At 56.0% G+C, this 22,023-nt stretch overlaps 3 protein-coding genes across 12 annotated transcripts in view; 1 reads left to right on the top strand and 2 right to left on the bottom strand.

Annotated features, from left to right (window-relative positions):
- The first annotated feature begins 733 nt into the window (after positions 1-733).
- Positions 734-4,181, top strand: RASL10A (RAS like family 10 member A). 2 transcript variants are annotated; one of them, XM_058693189.1, is made up of 4 exons: positions 734-1,885; positions 2,060-2,095; positions 3,146-3,270; positions 3,550-4,181. In XM_058693189.1, the coding sequence occupies exons 1-4, from the start codon at positions 1,667-1,669 to the stop codon at positions 3,815-3,817; spliced, it is 648 nt and encodes a 215-aa protein (XP_058549172.1). In that variant the 5' UTR covers positions 734-1,666; the 3' UTR covers positions 3,818-4,181. The 2 variants fall into 2 exon arrangements, with proteins under 2 accessions (XP_058549172.1, XP_058549173.1); XM_058693190.1 differs by lacking the exon at positions 2,060-2,095 and having other exon boundaries at positions 1,007-1,885.
- Positions 4,182-4,332: 151 nt separating this feature from the next.
- Positions 4,333-9,833, bottom strand: GAS2L1 (growth arrest specific 2 like 1). The gene is made up of 6 exons (XM_058693161.1): positions 9,676-9,833; positions 8,046-8,697; positions 6,649-6,756; positions 6,458-6,554; positions 6,183-6,354; positions 4,333-5,669 (listed from the first exon to the last, which is right to left on the bottom strand). The coding sequence occupies exons 2-6, from the start codon at positions 8,676-8,678 to the stop codon at positions 4,634-4,636; spliced, it is 2,046 nt and encodes a 681-aa protein (XP_058549144.1). The 5' UTR covers positions 8,679-8,697; positions 9,676-9,833; the 3' UTR covers positions 4,333-4,633.
- Positions 9,834-16,534: 6,701 nt separating this feature from the next.
- Positions 16,535-22,023, bottom strand: part of EWSR1 (EWS RNA binding protein 1) — a 27,292-nt gene continuing 21,803 nt past the window's right edge. For all 9 annotated transcript variants that reach the window (XM_058693162.1, XM_058693169.1, XM_058693170.1 and 6 more), the window contains 6 exons: positions 19,614-19,743; positions 18,640-18,762; positions 17,971-18,133; positions 17,457-17,554; positions 16,904-17,156; positions 16,535-16,749 (listed from right to left, as the gene is read on the bottom strand). In XM_058693162.1, the coding sequence (XP_058549145.1) occupies positions 16,710-16,749; positions 16,904-17,156; positions 17,457-17,554; positions 17,971-18,133; positions 18,640-18,762; positions 19,614-19,743 (807 nt within the window). In that variant the 3' untranslated portion in view covers positions 16,535-16,709. The remainder of the gene's footprint in view (positions 16,750-16,903; positions 17,157-17,456; positions 17,555-17,970; positions 18,134-18,639; positions 18,763-19,613; positions 19,744-22,023) is intronic.

Raw genomic sequence — 22,023 nt, 5'->3', positions numbered from 1 at the left:
ATGTCAGGGCTGAGCTCCTCTCTCCTCCAGTTCCTTCAGGCTGGAGTGGGCTTATTGTCTCTGCTCCTACAATTCCTGGATCCCATGTGTTCTAGAACCTACTCTACTAAGGTAGGATTTTCCCCTTCCCTCTTCTGCGCCTCCCCCCCTCCAGTCCCAGCAAGCAGTAAGACTGGGAATATTTGTTGAAAAGATGGGTAAGTGAAAACTCTTGGCCAGTGCAGAAACACTGATGTCTGTACATTTCACCCAGTGCCTGGGCATCTATCTGGTCAGAGAAGTGGGAGCCCCTCCTCTGCAGGGAGGAGGCAAGCAGAGGCAGAGGATGGGGGGCTGGACCAACCCAAACTTTCCAGGCTGTGTTGGTTAAGGAGCTTCTCACCAGCTCCAGGGAGGTGGGAATTTGGGTTTTGAGTGAAGCTACAGGTGGAGGCTCAGGCAGAAAACTTGGCCTTAGCAGTGACAGAGGTGGTGTTGACCAATTTCTGGATCTTTCAGCCTTGTTGGGACAGGGATTTGGGACTGAGCTGCTGTGACCCAGTGTGTACTGAGCTCAGCACACTCTGTTCAGCCCCACCTGGATGACGGCCATTTGATACATTGTTTAATGCTGGCCATTTACCCTTGTGTGTAGGACAAAGGCGGGAGGGTTTCCTAGAGGAGACCACAAGGCTGTGGGTCAGGGGCCACCCACTGTCCCCCAACCTTGAAGAGTCCCCTCTCCAGCCTGTTTTCTTCTCTCAAACGGAGATAAGCAGAATAAGGCTGTAGATTCAGTGATCACTAAGCAACAGCTTAGTAAAGGGCCCCGCACGTAGTAGGTTCTCAAGAAAGATGTTTGCCTGTGATGAATATGGAGCAGAGAGCCAGCGCAGTGCGCTGACTTGCCCAAGGTCACGCAGCTGGGGCCAGATCCGACCCCTGGAGGCCTGACTCCAGCGGGCTGGGTTTGTCTGGAGCCAGCTTGGGGGAGCGGTGCTTGGAGGAGCGGACGCGGACGTGGGCGGGAAGGGACTTCTATTTTGGAGCTGGTGAGAGGAGCGCGGGACGCGGAGGGGGCTGGGTCCCTCCCCGGGCTCCCTGCGCCCCAGTCACCTTCCCGCGACCCTTCCCGGGAGGGGCGTCCCGGGTGGGTAGAGGGGGAGGTAGGAGGGGCGGGCAGACGGTTACCTCATCTCCGCCTCCGGGAGGCTCCGCGCGCCCGCTCGCTCGCGCCGCTGGCTGGGGAGGCGATTCAGGGCGCCGGAGCGACAGAAGGACGGAGGGACGGAGGCTCCGAGAGGCAGCGCTGTCCTCGCGCCCCGCTCCGCTGCAGGACCCGCGCGGCCAGGAGGTCGGACCTCGGTGCTCCGACTGCGGGCGGAGCCCCCAGTCTCGCTGCGGATCGGAGGCGGCGGTGTCTGCGCGGCGCACGGCGGGGTCTGTTCTCTCCCGAGCTCCGGCACCTGCCGGAGCTGCTCGTGCGTCCTCCGTCGGCCTGCTCGACTATCTGTCTGCCCTCCCGCCGCCTGCTCCGTCCTCTGGCCTGGCCTCTCCGGGTCCCGGGTGTTCCAGGGGGCGATGAGGAGCGTGGGGTCGGGGCGCACGGGGCTGGGCACGCGGAGCGCAAGGCGCGGCGCTGGCCCATGAGGCTTTCCAGCGCAGGGCGCGGCAGCGCGCGCGGGCCATGGGGGGCAGCCTGCGGGTGGCCGTGCTGGGCGCCCCTGGCGTGGGCAAGACGGCCATCATCCGCCAGTTCCTGTTCGGTGACTACCCGGAGCGCCACCGGCCCACGGACGGGCCACGCCTCTACCGGCCCGCGGTGCTGCTCGACGGCGCGGTCTACGACCTGAGCATCCGGGACGGCGACGGCGCACCCCCGAGTCAGAACCCCGGGGGTCCAGAGGTAGCGGCTCGAAGGGCGGGCAGGGGCGTGTGACAGCGTGTGGGGGGTGGGGATGTGCTTGGTGCACACGTGCATGTCCGCCTGGACAGCCCAGGAGTGCCCAACTGTGTTCATGGATTGAACGATGAATGTGTCCTGGTGGTTTGTGTGTCTCTCCTTCTTGCCGGCCTGGAGTTGCCCAAGATCAGGCCAGGGGATTTTGAAACACACGTAAGTGCCTGTATATTTGTCTGCCTCCACTGGTGGGTCTGGATCAGTGCATGGCGGAGCATGGTTGTGCCTTCCTGAGGGTGAGCATTGTATGTTTGGGACCTTAAGCAGAGCCTCGGTGGGGGAGAAAGGGGCCAGACACAGGGGTGTACTGTCAGGGGTGGGGGGAGTTGTCATTCTCTGCTCCCTTATTCCTGTGACTTGGTTGGAGCAAAGCCTCATTTCCTTAATTTATGCAAAGTCCAGGACAGACTTTGAATTCTTGGAGCTGGATGCCTGGGAGAGGTGAAGAGGAAAGAGCGAGTGGGATTAAGCAGGGCTTCCTGGGGGGGGGGGGGGGAAGAAGAGGGGGGTGACAATTGGGCTGACCCTGGAATGATGAGTGAAGTTTTTTGGGGTTTTTTTTTGTTTGTTTTTTTAAATTATCTTTGAGAGAGGGAGAGGGAGAATCCGAACCAGGCTCTAGGCTCTGAGCTGTCAGCACAGAGCCCGATGTGGGGCTTGAACCCACGAACCATGAGATCATGACCTGAGCCAAAGTGAGAGGCCTAACCAACAGAGCCACCCAGGCGCCCCTAATGAGTGAAGTCTCGATTAAAGGAAGTGGCAGAAGCCTTCCACGTGCAAAGAACAGCATGTGTTTAGGCGGGGAGGCCTGAATGTGCACAGCTGGCCATCATCAGTGATCTCTGAGGGCCTGGGGAACACGGAGCCCGGTGCTTTGGAATTAGTCCTAGAGGCAGCTGTAGTAACCAGGGAGGAAGTGAAGGGGCGTGACCCACGTTGAGCTTCGGAAAGCTGGTAGGAGGATGAGGGGTGGGCTGAGAGGAGGCCGAGAGTGAAGGAGGGCTGGTAGCTGACCGGTTTCAGGCACGGGTAGGCATTTTTACCCTGGCGACTGTGAGGACAGTGGGGCCTAGAGAGTTCGGGGGAGATGGCGACGGCTGAGGCCTGAGGATGAACTGTGGGTTTAGTGTCAAGTCCCTTCAGAGGGTCTGGGCGTGGGACAGTGAGAATAGGTCTCTGGCAAACTCCGGCCTCCTGCCCCAGGAGTGGCCGGACCCCAAGGACTGGAGCTTGCAGGACACGGACGCCTTCGTGCTGGTCTACGACATCTGCAGCCCGGACAGTTTCGACTACGTGAAGGCGCTGCGGCAGCGCATCTCAGAGACCAGGTAGGGACGCGGCCACAGGTGTCTGTGGGCGGAGGAGGGGAGTTTTTGCCAGTCTTGTTGGGCCTTTGCCAGAGGGTAGTGGGTAGGTTCTTCCCCAGTCCTGGCCGCGTGTCGGGCCTGCCAGCTGTGCGGTCTTTGGGCCACATGGGTCTCGTGTTTCCCGGGGCGGCTCTCCGGCCACAGGAGTGTACATACCCCCTTGGGGTGGGGGTAGGGGGTTCTCCGGCCGTGGGCTGTCCGTGTCCGGCACCGCAGCCCTCATTCCCATCTGGCCCCCAGGCCGGCGGGCGCACCCGAGGCGCCCATCCTCGTAGTAGGCAACAAGCGGGACCGGCAGCGGCTGCGTTTCGGGCCCCGGCGCGCGCTGGCCGCCCTGGTGCGCAGGGGCTGGCGCTGCGGCTACCTCGAGTGTTCCGCCAAGTACAACTGGCACGTGCTCCGTCTCTTCCGCGAACTGCTGCGTTGCGCTTTGGTACGCGCGCGTCCCGCGCACCCGGCCTTGCGCCTGCAGGGGGCGCTGCACCCGGCGCGCTGCAGCCTCATGTGACCGAATTGGACGACAACGCCGATGGTGGGGGGAGGGTCCCAGTTTGATGAACCGGGTACCTGGATTGGACGCAACTGCCCAACTTCTCTCGGATTGGACTAGGCAAAGTCTCCTTGATTGGATTTGGAAACCTCCCACCCAGTCTCCTGGGCGACAGGACTCTTTGTGCCTCATTGGACCCAACCAGGCCCCAAGCTACATTGGGCAAGATAAATCCTTTCTGGGACCTCATTGGGTTACAATCCCACTGGATGAAAGGGACTTGCTATGAACCTGATTGGAAGTTCTCAGGTAGCTTCTGGGGTTTCAGTGGACAATCTTAAATCACACCTCTCAGGAGGTAATAAAGGGGGAACCAATGCAAGCATACAAGTGTACCTAGCATTTCTTGGGTGGGTAGCATGATCTTAACCTTAGAGGCCAGAGTTGCCAGGCATTGCTCCCTGGCAGTTAATGCCAGAATCCCGACATGGATTAAGGGGCCCCCAAAGGTACCCCAGGAAGCAGACACAAGCGGCTGGAACAAATACTTTACTGTCAGGTTCTGCAGGCCGGAAGACCTCAGGAAGGGTCCTCACTGGCCTCCTCTAAGGCATTCAATAATATTAGTAATTAAATAGCAACGCTCATCCCCCAACCGGAATGTACAACAGAGGTCCCATTGTGCCATGTGGTCCCAAGGGGTCTGGTCCCATGAGGTCTGGTACCCAAGAGGCAGGGGTGGGGGGGGGGGGGGGCTCCCTGATGCAGAGGGGTTAAGGCCACAAAGGAAAAGGAAAAAAAGGAATGGGGTCCAGGGGCAGCTGGGCTGGTTCATCACATCCAGGAATCCGGCTCTCCCCTTGGGCTCACTGAGTGCAGGGCATGCCAGGACCCAGGCTCTGTGGATCCAGATGGGCGGCGAGGGCCCCGTGGCGTTGGGATGCGTGAAGGTTTTCGGTCTGGCTGTGTGTCCACCCGGCCCCGTGCCCAGGTCCTCGGGGGCTCCAGGCCAGCCAAGGGGCTCCCAGGTGCATCTGGTGGGCCCCCTACACCAGGGCAGGGGCTGCCTTCATCAGAAGAGCTGGACAGGACTGGGCCTCGGGGTCCGGGCAGCCCATTGGCCATCCGACTAGAGTCCCCAGGTTGGCCACACTTGCTACCCAGGACACTGAGGGATGAAGAGGAGGAGCTGGAGGAACAGTAGGCCGAGTCAGAAGCTGGAGGGTCTGGGGGCCGAGCTGGATCAGAGGCTGGTCCAGGGGGGGTCCCGCCAGCAGCAGCCTCAAGGGCTCGGGCATTGGCCAGGAACTCCTCTTCCAAGCGCCGGAACAGTTGCTGCTCCTGCTTCGGGTCAAGTTGCAGGGGGGTGCGGAAGACACTGGCTGGTGTGGTGCCCAGCTCTGGACTGGGGCTGGAGACCCGCAGAGGCCGGGGGGCTGCAGGGCTGCGAGCCCGGGGAGTCTGGGGGCTGCTCCTGCCTGAGCCCCCGCTGACCCTGCCCCGGGGCACCCACGAGTGCTGCCCATCTCGGTCCCTGCGCACGAGCAGCGTGGTCTGCTCCTCACGGCTCTGGCTCCGGGCCCGTCGGGCAGGGCTGGGGGCCAACAGCTGGGTTCCCCTGCCTCCTGGGGCCCCACGCGGCCTCCCTCGATCCAGCCGGTCTCGGGACTGGCTGCGCGGAGCTGGAGGCCGTCTTGGAGAGGCCGGGGTGCCTGTGGTCAGCCTCCGGCTGGGTCGTTCCCTCCGGGAGCCAGTGCCTGATTCTTCACTGCGGGCACCAAGGGGGCCGCTCTGGGCTGAGGAGGCTGAGGAGTCACTGTCCCCAGAGCAGCGGCGGGAGCGGGGATGGGGGGGCAGCTGGTCCCGGACCCTGGGGCAGGGGAACAAGAGAGAGAGAGAGATGGGGCATCTCAAGAGAGGACTGGCGTGTAGAAAGAGCAGGCAGAGGAAGGAACTAGCAGCTGAGTGGTTGGGGCTGGGGAAGACACCTGGGGTGGGGGTGGGGGCAATCAAGGGCTTCTGTCCTGGGGACTTCCAGAGAGAAGTGAGCCACTGGGCAGCAGCTTCCGGCAGCCACCACCCCCCCCCCCCCCCAGGCAGCAGAAAAAGCCAGGCTCTGAGCTCCCCCTCCCCAGGCCTCCAGCTTCCTGGGTAGGCCAGAGGGAAGCGGTAGGACTGGCCGACGCCCAGCCCCCAGGGCCCGCCCCAGCTGTGTTGTTGGGTTGCTTGGGTTGCCATGGAGATAGGAAGCCAGGCCTGCCCCCACCCACGGGAACTTTTCCCAGGGTGAGTCACTCTGGAGCACAGGCTCCTTCGTCATCCAGGCCAGGGCGGATGCCCGCCCCCTCTGGACCCCTCACCCCTTTGTCCTAGTGCCTCTCACCTGAGTGGGGTCTCAGTTCCCTCCTTTGAGCTGCGTAAGCTAATGGGCGTCACCTCTGGCCGGGAGCTCCGCCGCTCAGCCCCAGGGGCTGGGCTGCCGGCACGGGGACTGGGGGTGGGAGACACCCTCTGTGGGGAGAAGGTGCGGGCCCGGGACTGGGGCGGGCGGTGGGCTGCAAGGTGAGAGGACAGGTGGCATTTGAAGGGTGGAGCCACAGAGACAAGCCCTCTGCTGGCCCGCTCCCCCATCCCCCCATCCCTGCCAGGGGCACTGACCCGAGGAGGAGCAGCGGCAAGGGTCATGCTTGTCCAGATAGTGCTCCAGAGTGTCCCAGCCGCCACCCACGCGCACCATCACGTGGCTCCTCAGCACCTGTGGGAGTCCAGCGTGGACAGGTCACGGCCTGTCTGGTGGGCCTGGCAGCCCACTGTGGACTGCCATCTGCCGGGCAGTCCCAAACTCTTACCCGCACGAAGATGAGGAGACTGGAGTCTCCCACGCGGTACTTCCCCTCTGAGACCTTGATCATGGGAAACTGGTCTGGGCAGGTGCAGTAGCCTAAGATCTCCCTCACCTGAGGCCAGAGAGGAGAGGCTGGAGGTCAGGGATCAAGTCCCTCCTCCTGGGCCTGATGTCAGCAGCTCCAGGGTCAGGAGGAAGCAGGTCCTTCCGGGGAAAGGGGACATAGATCGTGTTGCCCCAGACTTGGTTGCAGCCTCTACATTTGACCTTTCACCAGCTCTCCTTCCCCTCTGGCTATCGGAGGTCAGGGTCTGTGGTCAGGCCAGGGCTTGGGACCCCAGTGAGGCACAACCCTGTGGCCCCTGAGCCTGGGGAAGCCCTGGAACCCATCCTCACTCCCTGCCCCCTTCACCTACTTCACAGACATGTAGGCTGAGGCCCACAGGGAGGCCAGGTTCTGGGATGACGCAGGCCATGGGACACGAGTGCAGGGAACCCACACCACATCAGTGTCAAAGACACGTAGAGTACACCACCCAGCATGCACACACAGGCACACATCTGCCCACATGCCCCACCCCCGCCCCTAAGCCAGGAGCTGCCAGGCTGGCTATGTGGGCGGCCCTGCCCGCCTCCCAGCCCACAGTGGAGCCAGAGGAAATGAGCAGGTGGAGCCTCGGGTGACCCTGTCCCCAAGACAGGGGAGGGGTGACAGCCTCTGCCCACGGATTCCGGCTACCCACTCTGGGACAGGCACATCATAGTCCTGCCCTTCTGATAAGAAGGCAACTCTTGGCCAGGCTGCGGGGGTGTCAGGGATACCTAGGTCCTGGGAAAAGGAGGAGGGAGCTGGGGGCGGGGTCCAGCACCTCCTGTGCTCACAGTAGAGCTAATCCTGTCCTCCTAAGAGGACCTCTGGCTCCTAGCAGCAGTGGCAGCTCTGGGCCTGGCTTCCCAGATAAGCCCCTGGAGAGTGGGTGGGCCTGTAGAGCCCCCCCGGGACCTGCCCTAGGCACTCACTGAGAGCCTACTGTGTGCCAGGCACCTTGCTCAGGGCCAAGCATGACAGGTACCCACTCAACCTCAAGCTCTGTGATGTTGTGGATGCAACTGTCCACTCAAGTGCATACAGAGGGGTTCAAATCATGAGGCCCCCCCGATGAAGGAACTGATCTGGCACACAGGAAGCGCATAAGGTGGGGAGCTCACATTTTATCCCAGGCCCTACTGGGTCTCGTGACCTCAACCAGCACCTCTCTGGGTCTGCTTATCTCCTTGGGGCCAGGTATACACTTGGTGCTCAATATGTGCACCCACTCCATGGGGCAGGCTGTCCCATCGCTGGCGCACGGTGGGGGCACAAGCAGGGCCATGAGCACGCACACTCACTGGTGGACTCACCAGCTCGTCCAGGTTGCGCAGGTCGCTGGGAGTCATGCGGGGCCCACGGGCAGGAGCCCCTGCCACGGTGGCAGTTTCGGTGGCATCCTCCTCAGCAGCAGGTGCACTGGGGGCCGGGGGCGCGGCGCGGAGCTCCCGCTCAATCTCCTGCTCAAACTGCACAAGGCGAGGGGCGAGCAGGCCGAGGCGGGCCCCACGCCGCGCCACCTCCAGCAGGCACAGCACCACGCTTTTCTCGTTCTTCCGCAGCACCAGGTCCTCAGTCTCAAACATGAGCACTTCAGGCACACCCAACTCTGTTCGGCACCAGCCGATGAAAGTGGCCACGTTGTCTCGGGCCATGAAAGAGCCGGGCACCACGCTGTGTGCCTGGAAGGCCACGCCGCGGGCCGGGCGGGCAGCGGCCAAAGCGCGGGCGGCCTCAGTGACGGCGTTGGCATGTTGGCACAGGGTGGTGCCTGTGGCCAGCCCCGTCAGGAAGCCCTCGCCACCACTGGGCAGACCCAGGCCATACAAGGCGTTGAGCCACTCAGCCAGGTCCTCTTTCATGGCCTCCACGTAGGCCTCACTTGAGCGGAATGGCCGCACACTCTTGGCTGCCGAGCCCGCGATGCCCGCCACCGGGTCCGCCATGGCCGGGCCGGCCGAGTCACTGTGGGTGGGCAGGGACACAGGAATGCTGTAAGGACTCAGCACAGACTAAGCCCCAGACCATCCGCACTAGCCTGTCATCTCAGACCAAATGCCTGGTTGCGTGTGCTGGCTGTGAGAAAGTTCACTGTACCTCAGTTTCCTCGTCTATGAAATGGGTACAATATTACCTTCCTTGCAAGACCTAATGGGATAATTTGTGTGAAAGATTTAGTATCTATAAATGTTTGCTATTTTGCTCTTTAGGGCTGGGGGCAATGGGGGAATTGGCTGTGTCCTCCCTCCCACAAAGGGACACATTTGTGGGATCCTTATTGCCCTTATTGCAATGCATCCTTATTGCCCAATACGGTGGGTGAAAAGCGGAGCCCTAGAGAGATGAAGCCCACAGCCCTGCACTCAATGGACAGGCAGGACAGGAATCCAGGTCCCAACCGCAGCAATGGTTAGCTCCATCGCTCAAGGCTGATGCCCCTCCCACCTCCTCTGGGAAGGTGCGGGGTCCTCCCTCAGCTCCCCTTCCGTGAGGACTGTGCCATTATAACAACGACGTAACAGCAGTAATAGTAACAGTAAACTCAATGTCCCTGCCCAGGGCTGAGTGCCAGTGATATTATCTCCATTTTACAGATGAGGAAACTGAGGTGCAGAGAGGGTAAGAGCTCACTCAAGGTCGCAGAGCAGAGGATGGCAAAGCCAGGCCGACCTGAGCCGCGCTGCTGATCCCCAGCGCCGCGGGCTGCCCGGTGGCCGGAGCGAGGCCCCGCCTCCTCCGAGGAGCCTCCCTAGCGCCGCAGGCAGGGTGCGTGCGGGTCGGGACTCAGAATGGCCTCCGACAGCCCCGGCTGTCCTCCGGGCTTCGGCCCAGAGAGGGTGCGGGGCTGCCCAAGGTCACACAGCTCGGGGGAACAGAGGCCGCAGCCTCCAGGTCCCCGGGAGTGCGCGCCAGGCAGGGGGTGCTGGGGGTCCCCGCGCTCACCTGGCTCATCCTGCGGCCTCGGGGAGCATCGCCCCGGCGGGGCCGAGCGGGCCGGGCCGCCGCAGGGAGGCGCCGCCCGAGCCACAGCAATCCGGTCCCGCGGCTGAGGCCTCCGCACCCGCCCGCTGTCTCCGCCCCGCCTCCCTGGAATTCGGCTCCGGCCCGAGGGGGCGGGCGGGGCCGCGCGCTCTTAAAGGGGCAGCGCAGTTCCCGGGTGGACGGAGAGAGGGAGGAGCTGGAGTCTCCTGACTGGGGGGTGGGAGGAGCGGGACCAGGGCCCTACCCGCCCAGACTCGCCATCCCTGCCCAAGCTAGTCCCTAGAGTCCCTTCCAACCCTCCTTGGTGTCTTGGAGAGAGGTTTGGGCTGCCTCCTCCCCAGATAGTGGCCTCCTTGGGCGGGCTGCACGGCCTGTTCCCAAGAGGAGCTCAGGAAGCGATAGGGACCAGGGCTGCAAAGTCACCTCCGTCTGGAGTGAACCTCCCTATGTCAGATAAATGAGGCCTGAGCGACTGGGGTGTGAGCTTCCTACCGGCAGTGGGGGCCTCGTGGAGGGGAAGATGGCCTGTTGTGCCCACCCGGCGTTCCACTCTCACCAAATCCTCATCTTTTATGTGGAGGTTAGGGAAACCTGTTTCCCCGATGAGAACACTGAGGCTCAGAGGGGTAGGCTGGTGGCTAAAGCCTGTGGGTCTGACACCTTGGCCCCTGCCCTTCCCTGGGAGGCCAGTCCCCTACCACGTCTGGTTGCCCAGGTCAGGCACAGAATTAAGGGGACAGGAGGTTAAGAAGGAGCCTGGGTAGGTTTGGCTTGGGAGGGTTAATTGCTGCTAGTTTCTTTTCAAACTGCAGAGGAGGGACCTGGCTGGGATCTGCGGGAAATCCTGCCCCCCCCCCCCCCCCCACTGCTGGCTGGGCGGGGACAGCTGGCCTGGCTGGGCTGCAGCCTTGCTGGCCAGGCGGGGCCATCCTTGGGGGAAGTGCCACCAACAATAGCCAAGTCTCAGAGCTTTAATAAAGTGCCTACTGTGTGCCAGGGCTGCTCTGTGCCCTTGACCTGGACTGGTCAGGTCCCCTCTATGAGGGACTCTCTTTTCCCCAGACTAGGTCTCAGGAGAGTAGCTCAGGGTTTGAACATGGCTATTATGGGAATACTCTCATGCAAGGATCAGGGGCATTTGTTGAGTACTTACTGTGTGCCAGACCTTCTGGTGCTAGGCTGCTCACATGCATCATCTCACTGAGTCCTCATGACTGAGTGGGCTCACACCCCAGTGTCCCAGATACCCAGGTGGTTCCAATCATCAACCAGCACCCCCACCTACAAAGAGTGAGGAAGGCGGGTAACTAGTAATAGTAATAGCTAACACTTACTTGGCACCTACTGTGTGATGGGTCTCATCTGGCACTGGGAACTGAGAGCAAAAAGTGGGGAAGGAAACAGCCAGTTCTCAGGGTTCCCAGTGTGGTAGGAAGGGAGCCCCTGGGCTGAAACAGGGATGAGGCACTAGGGAGGACAGAGCACAGGGACCAGGTGAGGGGACTGGGAGTGTGGGGTGGGATGAGCCTGAAGTTTTAAATCAGTGGTCAGGGAAGGAGCTAAGAGAAGGAGCTGTGGGGATGGCTGGAAGGAGGTGTTTCAGACAGAGGGAATGGCCAGTGTAAAGGTCCTGAGGTGGGCGTGTGATTGGTGTGTTCAAGAAAGAGTTAGGAGGCCTGTGAGGCTAGGGTGAAGGTAGGGATGAAGATAAAGAGATTGGGGGTAGATTGATTGGGGCTTTGCGGGCCATGCCTCTCGGCAAGGACATGGGAGCCATGGAGGGATTTAGAGCAGGGGAGGGGTGTGACCTGACTTAGGTCTTAACAGGTACTCTGTGGTTGCTGTAGTGGGCAGGCAGGAACCCCAGAGGAGACCAGGTGGTGCCAGTGAGGGTGGTGGAGTATGGTGCCTCCTGGCTGTATTTGAGGGGAAAGCCGGGTGGGATGTGCTGGTGAGTTGGGTGTGAATGTGAGGACAAAGTCAGGAATAGCTCCTCAGTCTGGGACTGCTGATACCTGGGGAGGAGAGGCTGCTGGAGATGGGGCAGGGGAACTCAGGGATCAGGGTGGAAGATCAAGATATGGAAACTAAGTAATTTGGTCCTCAAAATCATCCTATGTGGTATGATGCTTTTATGTGTTCTCATCTTATAATTTGAGGAAACTGAGGCCCAGAGAGGACAAGGGATGTGTGTGGTCAGTAGGTAGCTGTGTAGGAATTTGATTCCTGCTTATTATCTACCTTGCTGAACTACAGGGATCTGGACATAAGAGAGGTTAGATTGAACCTGGGCCCTGCTCTTGGTCACTGGGTGAGATAGTTAAGCTCTCTGAGCCTCAGTGATACTATCTGTAAAATGGGACAACAGTAGTAGTCAGATCATAGAGTTGTGAAAATGGTATCATTAGTTAGCAGTCAGGGCATATGTCTGCTACTCCTCTGAGGAGGAGGGGATGGGGGCGGGGGCTTGCTTCTCCCTGTCTCCCATACCCTGAGCCCAGAGGCCCACTCCAGACCACAGGCTCCAACAGTCTGATTACAGGACAGGCAGCAAGTGTAGGGCTGACTGGCATGGCCAGACTCCTGGCCCAGGCCATGGAGGACCTTGGCTTTAACCCCCTCTGTTGTGTGGTGGCCTCTCCTGTTCCTTGCAGGACCAAGGGAAGTCATAGGAACTGCTGGAGGGACAGGAGGTTTGGGCTATGGTTTGGGCTATGTCCTGGACCCATTCCCACAGACCCCGGAAGCCACTCTGGGGTATAGATTGCTGTGCCCCCAGTGCAGGCATGGTCTTGCCTGTGGCCAGTGGGCACATGGCCAGATTTCTTGCCTTCACTGCTGGGTGCCAGGGGATAGTGCTCTTGGCCTTGGTTGCAGATGGAGGTCAGATGATGGCCAGGGAGTATTCAAGCAAAACCCTCACTGGCGGGACTCAGCCCTGGTACCAGGCAGCTCAGGGGCTGGTTGGGTCTACTCAAAGCTCTGCAGGCTAGATTGAGCCTGTGAGCACAGCCTGGCTGAGTGACCCTCAGGGGTCCTGAGGCTGCTCTGTCCTGATGTGGATCCAACCATGATTGACTGCTTGCTCCTGTCCCGGCTGTGGGACAAGTGACCCTGAGCTGCCTCCCGTGCCCTCCATGAGAGAAACCAGAAAGCCCCAGAGGGCCTGCTTTCCAACCTTGCCTCCATTATGCTGCTCATTGCCTGCCCTGTGCCCGGCAGCTCTGTCTCAGTGAGCCAGCTCTTGGCCCCGGTGTCTGGGGGCTTGGCTCTCGTCACTGCACTGTCCTTGGCCCCACAGCAGCTGTAGCCCTGGAGCCCGACGTTCCCTCCCGTGGAGCAGGTGAGCCACTGCCTGCAGCCTGTTCATGTGCGGGGCATAGACAGGTCTCCCCACTGACTCCTCAACCTTTGCCCAGGACTGTGGAGTGTGGCCTAGTGGAACCATGAGGCTGCGATGGAAATTTTTATTCCAAGTGTGACTGACCAAGAGCTCTTGGAGAGTTTGGGGCAGGGTGTGGAACCTGACCAGGACTTTTTTCTGAGACTTCTTCCTCCCACCTCCCCTGCTCCTGGCTACCACTGCCCCTGCTTTCCATCCTCTTCCACTTCCAAGGGCACTGAGCAGCTTTGTACAGCCCTTTGAGACAGGGCTTGGAACTCATGCTGTCTGAGGTCCTCTGGGGCCGGTGCAGTCCAGACGTTTCTTTTGGCTAAGAGAAATCTCGGCCCTTCTGACATGAACACTTCCGCTCCAAGGCCTAGGCACCTGGGACGTCAATACCTCTTACAGGGCTATTTAGTGCTAGTGACAAGCCCCTCTCTAGGCAGGGACACGAGTGATTCCTGGGGCAGCTTCAAGCTCCAGGCAGGAGCTGATCGCATGTGATGGGCTTCTGTGCAGCAGGTCCCCGTGAGGACTGCTTGTTGTGCCTTAGCTCCGGCTGCAGGCCACGGGGGTGGCTAACCCACATCCGTTGCTGCCGGAGCACCCAGCCTTTCGGACACGAGACGCCTGTGTGTGGGGCTCTGTAGACCGCCGCTGGCAAGTCCCGTCTCCTCACCCGGGAGACTCCTACCCCAGACTTCTTAGGAAGTAAACATGGTGAGGTGGTGCTTGGCACGATGCCCAAGGCCGGGCATATCATGGTTGTTTGGGCCTCAGGGTGTGCACCCTGGCTCTGATGCTTCAGACACCTGCCAAGGCTGAGGCGGGAGCCTCCTGAGCCCCTTGGAGGAGGAGCACTGGTCTGTGTGGCTGGACCGCAGCGAGCAAGCCTGAGCGGGGCCGCTGAGGTCACAGGGGCCTCTGGGGCCAGATGGAGTAGGGCCTTGTGGGTCACAGCAAGTGCAGTGGAAGCCCTTGGAGAGTTTCTAGAATTGCAGGGACTTAAAGTGTCAGGAAGTCACTCTGGCCTCTGTGGGGCAAGGGCTGGAGGAGCCGAGGGAAGCGGGGAGCTCAGTGAGAGGCAACAAACTTGAGGTGGGAGGCCTGGGTGGTTTATACTGCCCTGTACTTGGAAGAGAGCCTGCTGGGCTGGGTCGCGGCTGGGGCAACATGAGACAACTTAGGAGGCAAGGAGGACCGTGAGGTTCTGGATGAGCTGAGGCAGAGGGAGCAGCTGGTTCCCGCCCTGCTGTATAAGCCCGTCAGACACCCAGGAGCTGGCGCCTGGGAGATCAGCCAGGCGGTGAGAAGGCCTTCCTTGGTTGAGGTTGAGAGGTCAGAAGAGGAGGAGGGGCAGCAACCATCAGAGGACTGAGAGAGAAGCATTGACTTGGAACTACTGTGGTCATTGGGGACTTTGAGAACTATGGTATCCGTAGAAACAGACGACTGATTGGAAGTGGGTTCTAGAAAGGGAGAGGAGGTAGGCACTAGGGGAATAGAAAAGTGGCTTGGTATCTAGAGGGGCTGATGAGAGGTTTCCCAAAGATGGGAAAAGCAATGCCTATTCATGAGAAATGACCAGGTAACGTTAAAAGACAAAGCCACAGAGATGTTGAATGTATGCCCAGGTGGGCTGGGAAAGTGCAGAGGACCTGTCCCCGTCTGCCCCTGAGGAGCACAGGCGAGTCCTGTGAGCAGTGAGGGGCGTATGAGGTCCTCAAAGGTTTCCCAAGGTCTTGCTCTCATTGGGCAGGGGATGGAGGGGAAATAATTTATTCCAAATTCTTATGCCTGCCCCTAGCAAAGGTGGCAATCTCTCCTTGATGCTTCAGACACTAGCTGGTTTTTTAAATATTTTTTTAAAGTTTATCCAAAATCAAGTCAGGCACTTAATTGACCAAGCCACCCAGGGGCCAAACACCCCCCCCCCCCTTTTTTTTTTAGCTCCAAAAAACCAGAGTAAAAATTTCATACATGTTAACTTTTGAAATACGGAATAACATAAATGCTAAGAGAAAAGCTGGCGATGTTATTCTTGGGAGTAAGTAGGAGTTACACAGGACTCGAGCTCACTGAGCATATTATATGCAGGGTACTTCAGAGCCAGGAGTCCTAGTTTTCAACATCCCATTTCCAGAAGGCCTCCCCACAGAGGTCAATCAGGACTATGTGCGCAGCCCTGCCCTAGCTGGTCTTTTTTTTTAATGTTTATTTTAGAGAGAGCACAAGGAGGAAGGCAGGGGCAGAGAAAGAGGGACAGAATCCAAAGCAGGCTCCACTCTGTCAGCGCAAAGCCCGATGCAAGGCTCAAACCCACAAATTTTGAGATCAGGACCTGAGCTGAAGTTGGACACTCAGCCGACTGAGCCATCCAGGCGCCCCTAGTTGGTCTTTTTTGACTTGGTATGTTAAGGCCTGCATTTCTTTCCAGTGCATCTGGTGATTAACTTATTCGTAGACTGGATTACACACAGTTGCTTACTTGGAAAACCTCATCCCAGGTAGGCACATCAGAGCCTCAATCTCCGAATGCCTGAAATCACCTACACGCAGGAAGAAATCCAGACTTAAATCTGGCCTGGACCTTTCTCTTCATGTAAGTCCAAGAAGAGACAAGACTGACCAAAAAGACATGGAGGCGAAGGGTCTGGGGCTCTTCTCCCTAACAATTTCAGAAACACGCCCACGGGAAAAAGGCCTGGCCTCTGATGTTGCACAACCAACCGGGGAGAGCTGAACAGTGGCCTCTATTTACCAAGTTCTCGAACCCCGACCCTGTAACATCAAGGAAGTGTCCCATCATGGAGGAGGAAGTAAAAATAAAATGGTTCCCCTGTTAGCAGTCACTGAAACAGACCTTCATTCTGAAGCATGTGGAGCCTGACTCAGAATGCCACTAAGCCAGGACACAGCCTGGAAGCGGCAGTCACCCGTGTCCGTGTGACCAAAGGGGACACGCCTAAACATAGCACCGGGCCCTGACACAGCGCTCCTCCCTACAAATCAGACGGACCCGGGCTAGATGTCCCCATCTGCAGATACAGCTCAGGGTCAGAGTGACACCTTGGCTCCGTGCTGACGGCACCATGACTGACACGGCACCGTTCTTTGTTTTCACGTCCCGACCAGGTTTTCCCTCACAGGACACCTGAAGGAGCGGTTATCTGGCGGGTCGGGGCGCACTCCAAGGAGACAAAGCAGCGACTGTGGAACAGAGGCCGAGAAGGATGACTGTTTATAAACATTTGGAATTTTATTTAAAAAAAAAAAAAAAAACAAAAAACAAAAACATCACAACCATGAACATTGTTACAGTTAGAGGCCCTCTTGGTTCTCCACAATGATACTGAGCATGCTCACAAGGGGTTCCCATTGTTTAGTCTTAGTTAAACAACCATCTTTAAAAGAAGGAAAAAAAACTCGGCACACTACCATTTAACTTGTTTTAATGTTTCTTCACAAATGGTGAAAAATACTAAAGTACAGACAAGGAATAATCATAATGTTGTGGCCAACATTATAAATATGGAATTATAAATTTAAAACATTTTCTGGTTTAAAAAATAAATCTGGTAGTCAATGCAGCTCTGCGGGGTCTCTGCGTCTAGTAGGGCCGGTCTCTGCGTTCCTGACGGTGCTCGCCTCTGCAAGGTGGAAAGGGGTGATGAGTTAAAGGAGGGGGAATGAGAGGGAGCTTCCCACCCCCTCCCACTGGAGCCGGACCCACTCTAGTCGGACAGGAAGGGGCTGTGGCCCCGACGCGCCCGGTAGCCGCAGCTGGTTTTCACCATCACATACTTATCCATTTTCCCGGGGCCTCCACGCCCGCCTCTTCTGCCTCCCATCTGTTCCATCAAAGGCCCAGGGGGCCCACCGGGGCCACCTCGTCTTCCTCCACCAAAGCCACCTCGGTCCATGCCCCGGCCACCACGGAAGCCACCTCTGTCTCCACCACGGCCACCTCTGAACATTCCACCAGGACCACCGCGGTCCATGAGGCCGCCTCTTCCTCCTCGCATGCCACCAGGGCCACCTCTGCCACGGTCACCACCTAAAATAAGGAAAAGGACAGATCAGCAGCAAGACAGGACAGAGGCTGCTATGGACATGCCTCAGAGGCTGCTCAGGATCTGCGACCTCCTCCCAGAACAGAAACAAAGCAGATACTTTACTTGATCTGAATATCTGGGCCATACTTTATTTAGGACTCGAGGACCCCATTGCCAAGACTGCACTTACTGCAACCATCAGCTTGGCTGTCAGCAGCAGGACTTTACCAAGTCCACCAAGTTAACAAGAGAGGTTTATAGTACGAAGAAGCTGAGGGGATGCTCCCAAAACCTATACCTACCCGGGGGTGGAAAGGGTGGTGGAAGGAAGCCTTCAGGCTTCGGGGCCTTACACTGGTTGCATTCTGTTCTCCAGGCGAAGTTCTGGTTTCCACACCCCCTGCATAAAATTATATCACAACAGAAATCACCAACTGAACTAAGGAAGTTAAGCAAAGGCACTCACTGTATTTCCACCAGCATAAATATACTGGGGTCTGTGTCAAACACCATTAAGAGGGTCTGTCGACAGAAACTGGCTTTAGAGCCACCACCTCAGGCAGCAAGGCACCCAAAGGACTGAGGTATGATCCAGAAAATGTATGCAAAACCACACACACGTGGACCCCAGGAGTCCACTGGAACCATGACTTCCTTCAGAAGGCCCCCCCATCCACCCCACCACAGAGCAATCTGGGTCCTCATTACAAAACCATCTAGACAAAAACCATCCAGTGGCCCTCCTCTCCACAGTGGGAATGGGTAAGATGTGACTTCACTAGTGCAGACTGTTAGTTTGTCAAGAGAAGTACATACGGATTGGGGCACTGCCAGTCTCCAGCTCGGTGCTGGACGTTTCCTCCTCCGGATGGGTTCCCCCGGGAACCCCGGGGCCCTCTTGGGGGAAAGCCACCTCTGTCTCCTCCACGGCCTCCCATGCGACCCATGGGGCCCCCAGGACCTCCTGGGCCCCCTGGACCTGCAATAAGAAAAGAGCCAGTCACCTCTCCACAGCACTAGATTTGCTGCAGGGAACACCCTAGCATTAAAGGCATTCGCAGAGAGCACAGCTGTCAACTGTCCCATCATCGGCCCCAGACACGAGGGCCCAGCCCTGTGCCTTCCACGCACATTATTTCAGTTAGCTCCCACAAACTGCACAAGAACAGGCATTTCACGCAGATGAAGAGACCCAAGCAAAATAAATATAAATAAATGGCAGCCCAGGGTTGATAGCCAGGCAGTGGTTCCCAGGCACGCCAGCACCCCCCCACCCATCCGGCCAAGAAACCCGTTCGTCTCTTCCTTTCATTCCTGCAAACTTTTGCTGTTGGCATTTAGTGGTTCAGTATTAATTCTACACACCTTCTTACTATTTCTAACGGGCTTGTTTACATTCTAGAAATCAAGTTTCTCAAAGACAAGTGTGCCATAAAATGCCCAAAGCAACACAGAAGCAGCTCAGGGAAGGTGTCCGGTAAATACCTCCACGGAGCGGTGGCGGCATCCCTCGGCCCTCACGGGGAGGCATACCACCCCGCATGCTGTTCATTGGAGGCTTCTTCCGAGCAAGAGAAACCTTAAGTTTGCTCCCTTGAAAATCTTTCCCTGGAATAAGAGAACAGAGTACCAGTTATCCCCAACTCTTCCCTCCTTGGGGGATTAGGCGAGGCTAGAGCACTCCTTGCTCACAATCCACCACCACCACACTCATCCCCTCAACCCCAGCGCAGCACACGTGCTCCACCCACACTCTGCCCTAAGATCGTCACTGGCAAGGCCATAAACACCTTCAAAAGCGACCTCATAAACCTCTGTACCCCAAGCCAGGGGAAAACGAAGTGCACTGGCACCTGTGCCCAGAAAAGGGTGAGAAGTAGGGACAAGTGCATGAAAGTGGCGAAGAGAGAAGACCCAGGAGCTGTCCTCTGGCACTTTCAAGTTGTTTTTGTCTGCAGTGAAAACTCCAGAACCAACGCCAAAGGCCAAATGTATATATTGAAATGTATACTGGATTTCTGTGTGGTTGTCTGTACCTCCTGATACCCGTGCTTAGAGAAGCATCTACAACTTTAAGCAAGGTGGATTTGGAGTAATGACGACTCAAAATAAAGAATCTCCTAATCCAGGGCCAGCAACTGGGCCCTCCCATGGCAGAAGGGAGCCAGGCATGTAGCTTCCCAACAGCCATCCAGTGCTCCTCTAGCACAGACAGAGGGTCTTCTGGCTCCTATGGCTCTCTAGTTCCTCCTTCCCGCCATGCCTTCTAGTCACGCAGAGGGAGAACGGATCCTTGTCCCTAAAATTACTTCAGAGAACAATATTCTAACATACATCAGCAAGACCCTTGCTTCACCTGCAGGCTGATACACACATCTACTCTAAGACCTTCAGTGTGCCCCAGGGCAGGTGGAGTTAAGAATGCCAGTGAGCACCCCCTGTTGACTCTAGGCTCCTACCATCAAACCACTCGACGGCCGCCTTGGCAGTTGGTGGGTCTTCATAGGACACTGTAGCATCGCCTTTGGGCTTTCCTGTTTCCTTGTCCAAGTAGATATGGATCATGGGTTGTCCGGTTCTCTTGTTCATCTAGGCACAAAATAGCACAGTTAGGCTTCTTTTGGGGGAAATAAAGCCCATGCAAAATTTAGATAAGCCCTTGGATCGCCCAAAGCAGTAATTTTTCCACACACATGCACATTTAGTAGGATGTTAGTTTATCTCCTGAGTAGTGCAATTATGGGTGACTGATCTAAATTGCCATAACATATACACTTAGGTGATTTTTTTCCCCTTAGGTGTAGGGATCATGAAAACCAAAACATGCCTTAAGTTCTGAAGTGTGTCAGTGAATAATATAGGTTCCGTTCCTTCCCTAGTTGTCATTCTGCTGGTGTCCTTGCACCTGCCCGACATTTTGTGTGTCCATACTAACAGGCACCTGGTCAGAGCAGCCACCTCTTATAATGTGACAGTCAGGCTTTGATGCCATCACATAAGCCATGTCTCACTTAAGGAAAAATCATCCTTAAATCAGTACAGGACTGAGTGTGCTAGAAGCATTCTTGATTACGTCTAACAGCCAATTTTTCCTCCAGAGCTAGAACACATCACTAGCTTTTCAGGTGAACACCAGATGCAATGAGATTGTATTCGGGAGCCACACTGTATAAGAATATGGCTTCATGTGTTTTCCACATTAAATGTGCGTATGATCAAAGTCTAATCTATACATGTTTGTTTATACACCTAGTGATACCTAAGAGTATTGACATAGAAGGCTTTCTTTTTTTTAAAAGAAAGATAACTTTTTTAAGATTATGTACGGATACCTATATTTTTATAAATAACATATACAGATTGAAAAGAAACATGGAAATAGCGGTATGAATGATGGGCTATGTGTGGTTTTTTTAAAAGGGTTATTTATTTTGAGAAAGACAGCACGGGTGTATAAGTGGGGGAGGGGCAAAGAGAGAGGGAGAGAGAATCCCGAGCAAGCTCACACTCAGCACGGAGCCAGCCGACGTGAGGCTCAATCTCATGAAGGCAAGATCACCTGAGCTGACATCAAGAGTCAGATGCTCAAGTGACTGAGCCACCCAGACGCCCCTTGGGCTATGTATTTTTAAAATCTCCTTTATTTTACAAAATCCACAGTATACACTACTTTCTAAACTAGGAAAAAACCCCATGTACCCAAATAAACAACATGCCATATGCATCACAAGTAGAGAGAAATCTTCATTATGTAAGTGTTAAGATCCACCAGAATCAACCCTATTTCTATGCAGTTACAACCACCACAAAATATCATTTGAAAATGACCATTAACTAAAAAAAAATCTAAAAATAAAACTAACAAAGACTTGCAAAAACCTTATTAAGGAGACAGTCTTTATTAAAGACCTAAATAAAAGGGCATAGGATATTCATGGAAAAAACTACTCAGTATTATAAAAATGTCAATTCTCCTCAAACTGTCTTACAGGTTCAATAAATACCCAACTGGGGTTTTCAAATAACTTCCTAAATGGAAATGTACACAGAAGAGCAAGCAGTAAATAGCAAAGCATTCCTGAGGAAAAAGAACAAAACTGAAGAATCTGCTTGATATTTGCAGATCTCAAGACTTGGCATAAAAATAATGAGCTCTGCTATCATTAGCACAGGCGCATACAAATGAACCCAAAGTATACAAGATATGTTATGTGACTGATACAGTCTATACCACCCAGGAAAGGACAGATCTTTCAATAAATGTTGCCAGAACACAAGGTCTTACGAAAAGAAAGACACAAACCAGTAAGGACAAGACTGGTAAGTTCAACTACACAAAGAGCTTCCATTCATCCCAAGAAAAGGAGTTAAAGGCTGGGAGAATACATCTGCAGTATTAGACAAGGATCAACCTTCAGAGAATATAAAGAACTATATGCAGAACAACAAATAACAATCCAATGAAAAATGAGCATAAGACTAACAGGCATTTCACAAAAGATAGCATGCAATTAGAACATGATTAGCAACCAGGGCAAGTCAAATTAAAACCACGTTTCCATTTTCTTAAAGTAGATTGGTTTAAACTCAAGATTCGGGAGATTCCCAGTAGCAGTGAGGATGTGGTGAATGTGGTATCAGGAATGCTGGCGGAATCGAAGTTGCTCAGCTGTACTATTATCTTGTGAAGTTAAACATGCACACCTTAAGAACCAGCAATTCTATGCCTGGGTACAGTCGATCCTCATTATTCATGGATTCAATATTTGCAAATTTGCCTACTTGCTAAAATTTAGAACTCCAAACCCAGTACTTGTAGCACTTTTGTGGTTACCTGTACACATGCACAGAGGGACAAAAATTTATGCT

This window comes from Neofelis nebulosa, chromosome 11 (assembly GCF_028018385.1).
Source record: "Neofelis nebulosa isolate mNeoNeb1 chromosome 11, mNeoNeb1.pri, whole genome shotgun sequence".
Taxonomy (NCBI): Eukaryota; Metazoa; Chordata; class Mammalia; order Carnivora; family Felidae; genus Neofelis; species Neofelis nebulosa.
Note: the sequence above shows the minus strand (reverse complement) of the source record. Positions and strands in the feature narration are given on the sequence as shown.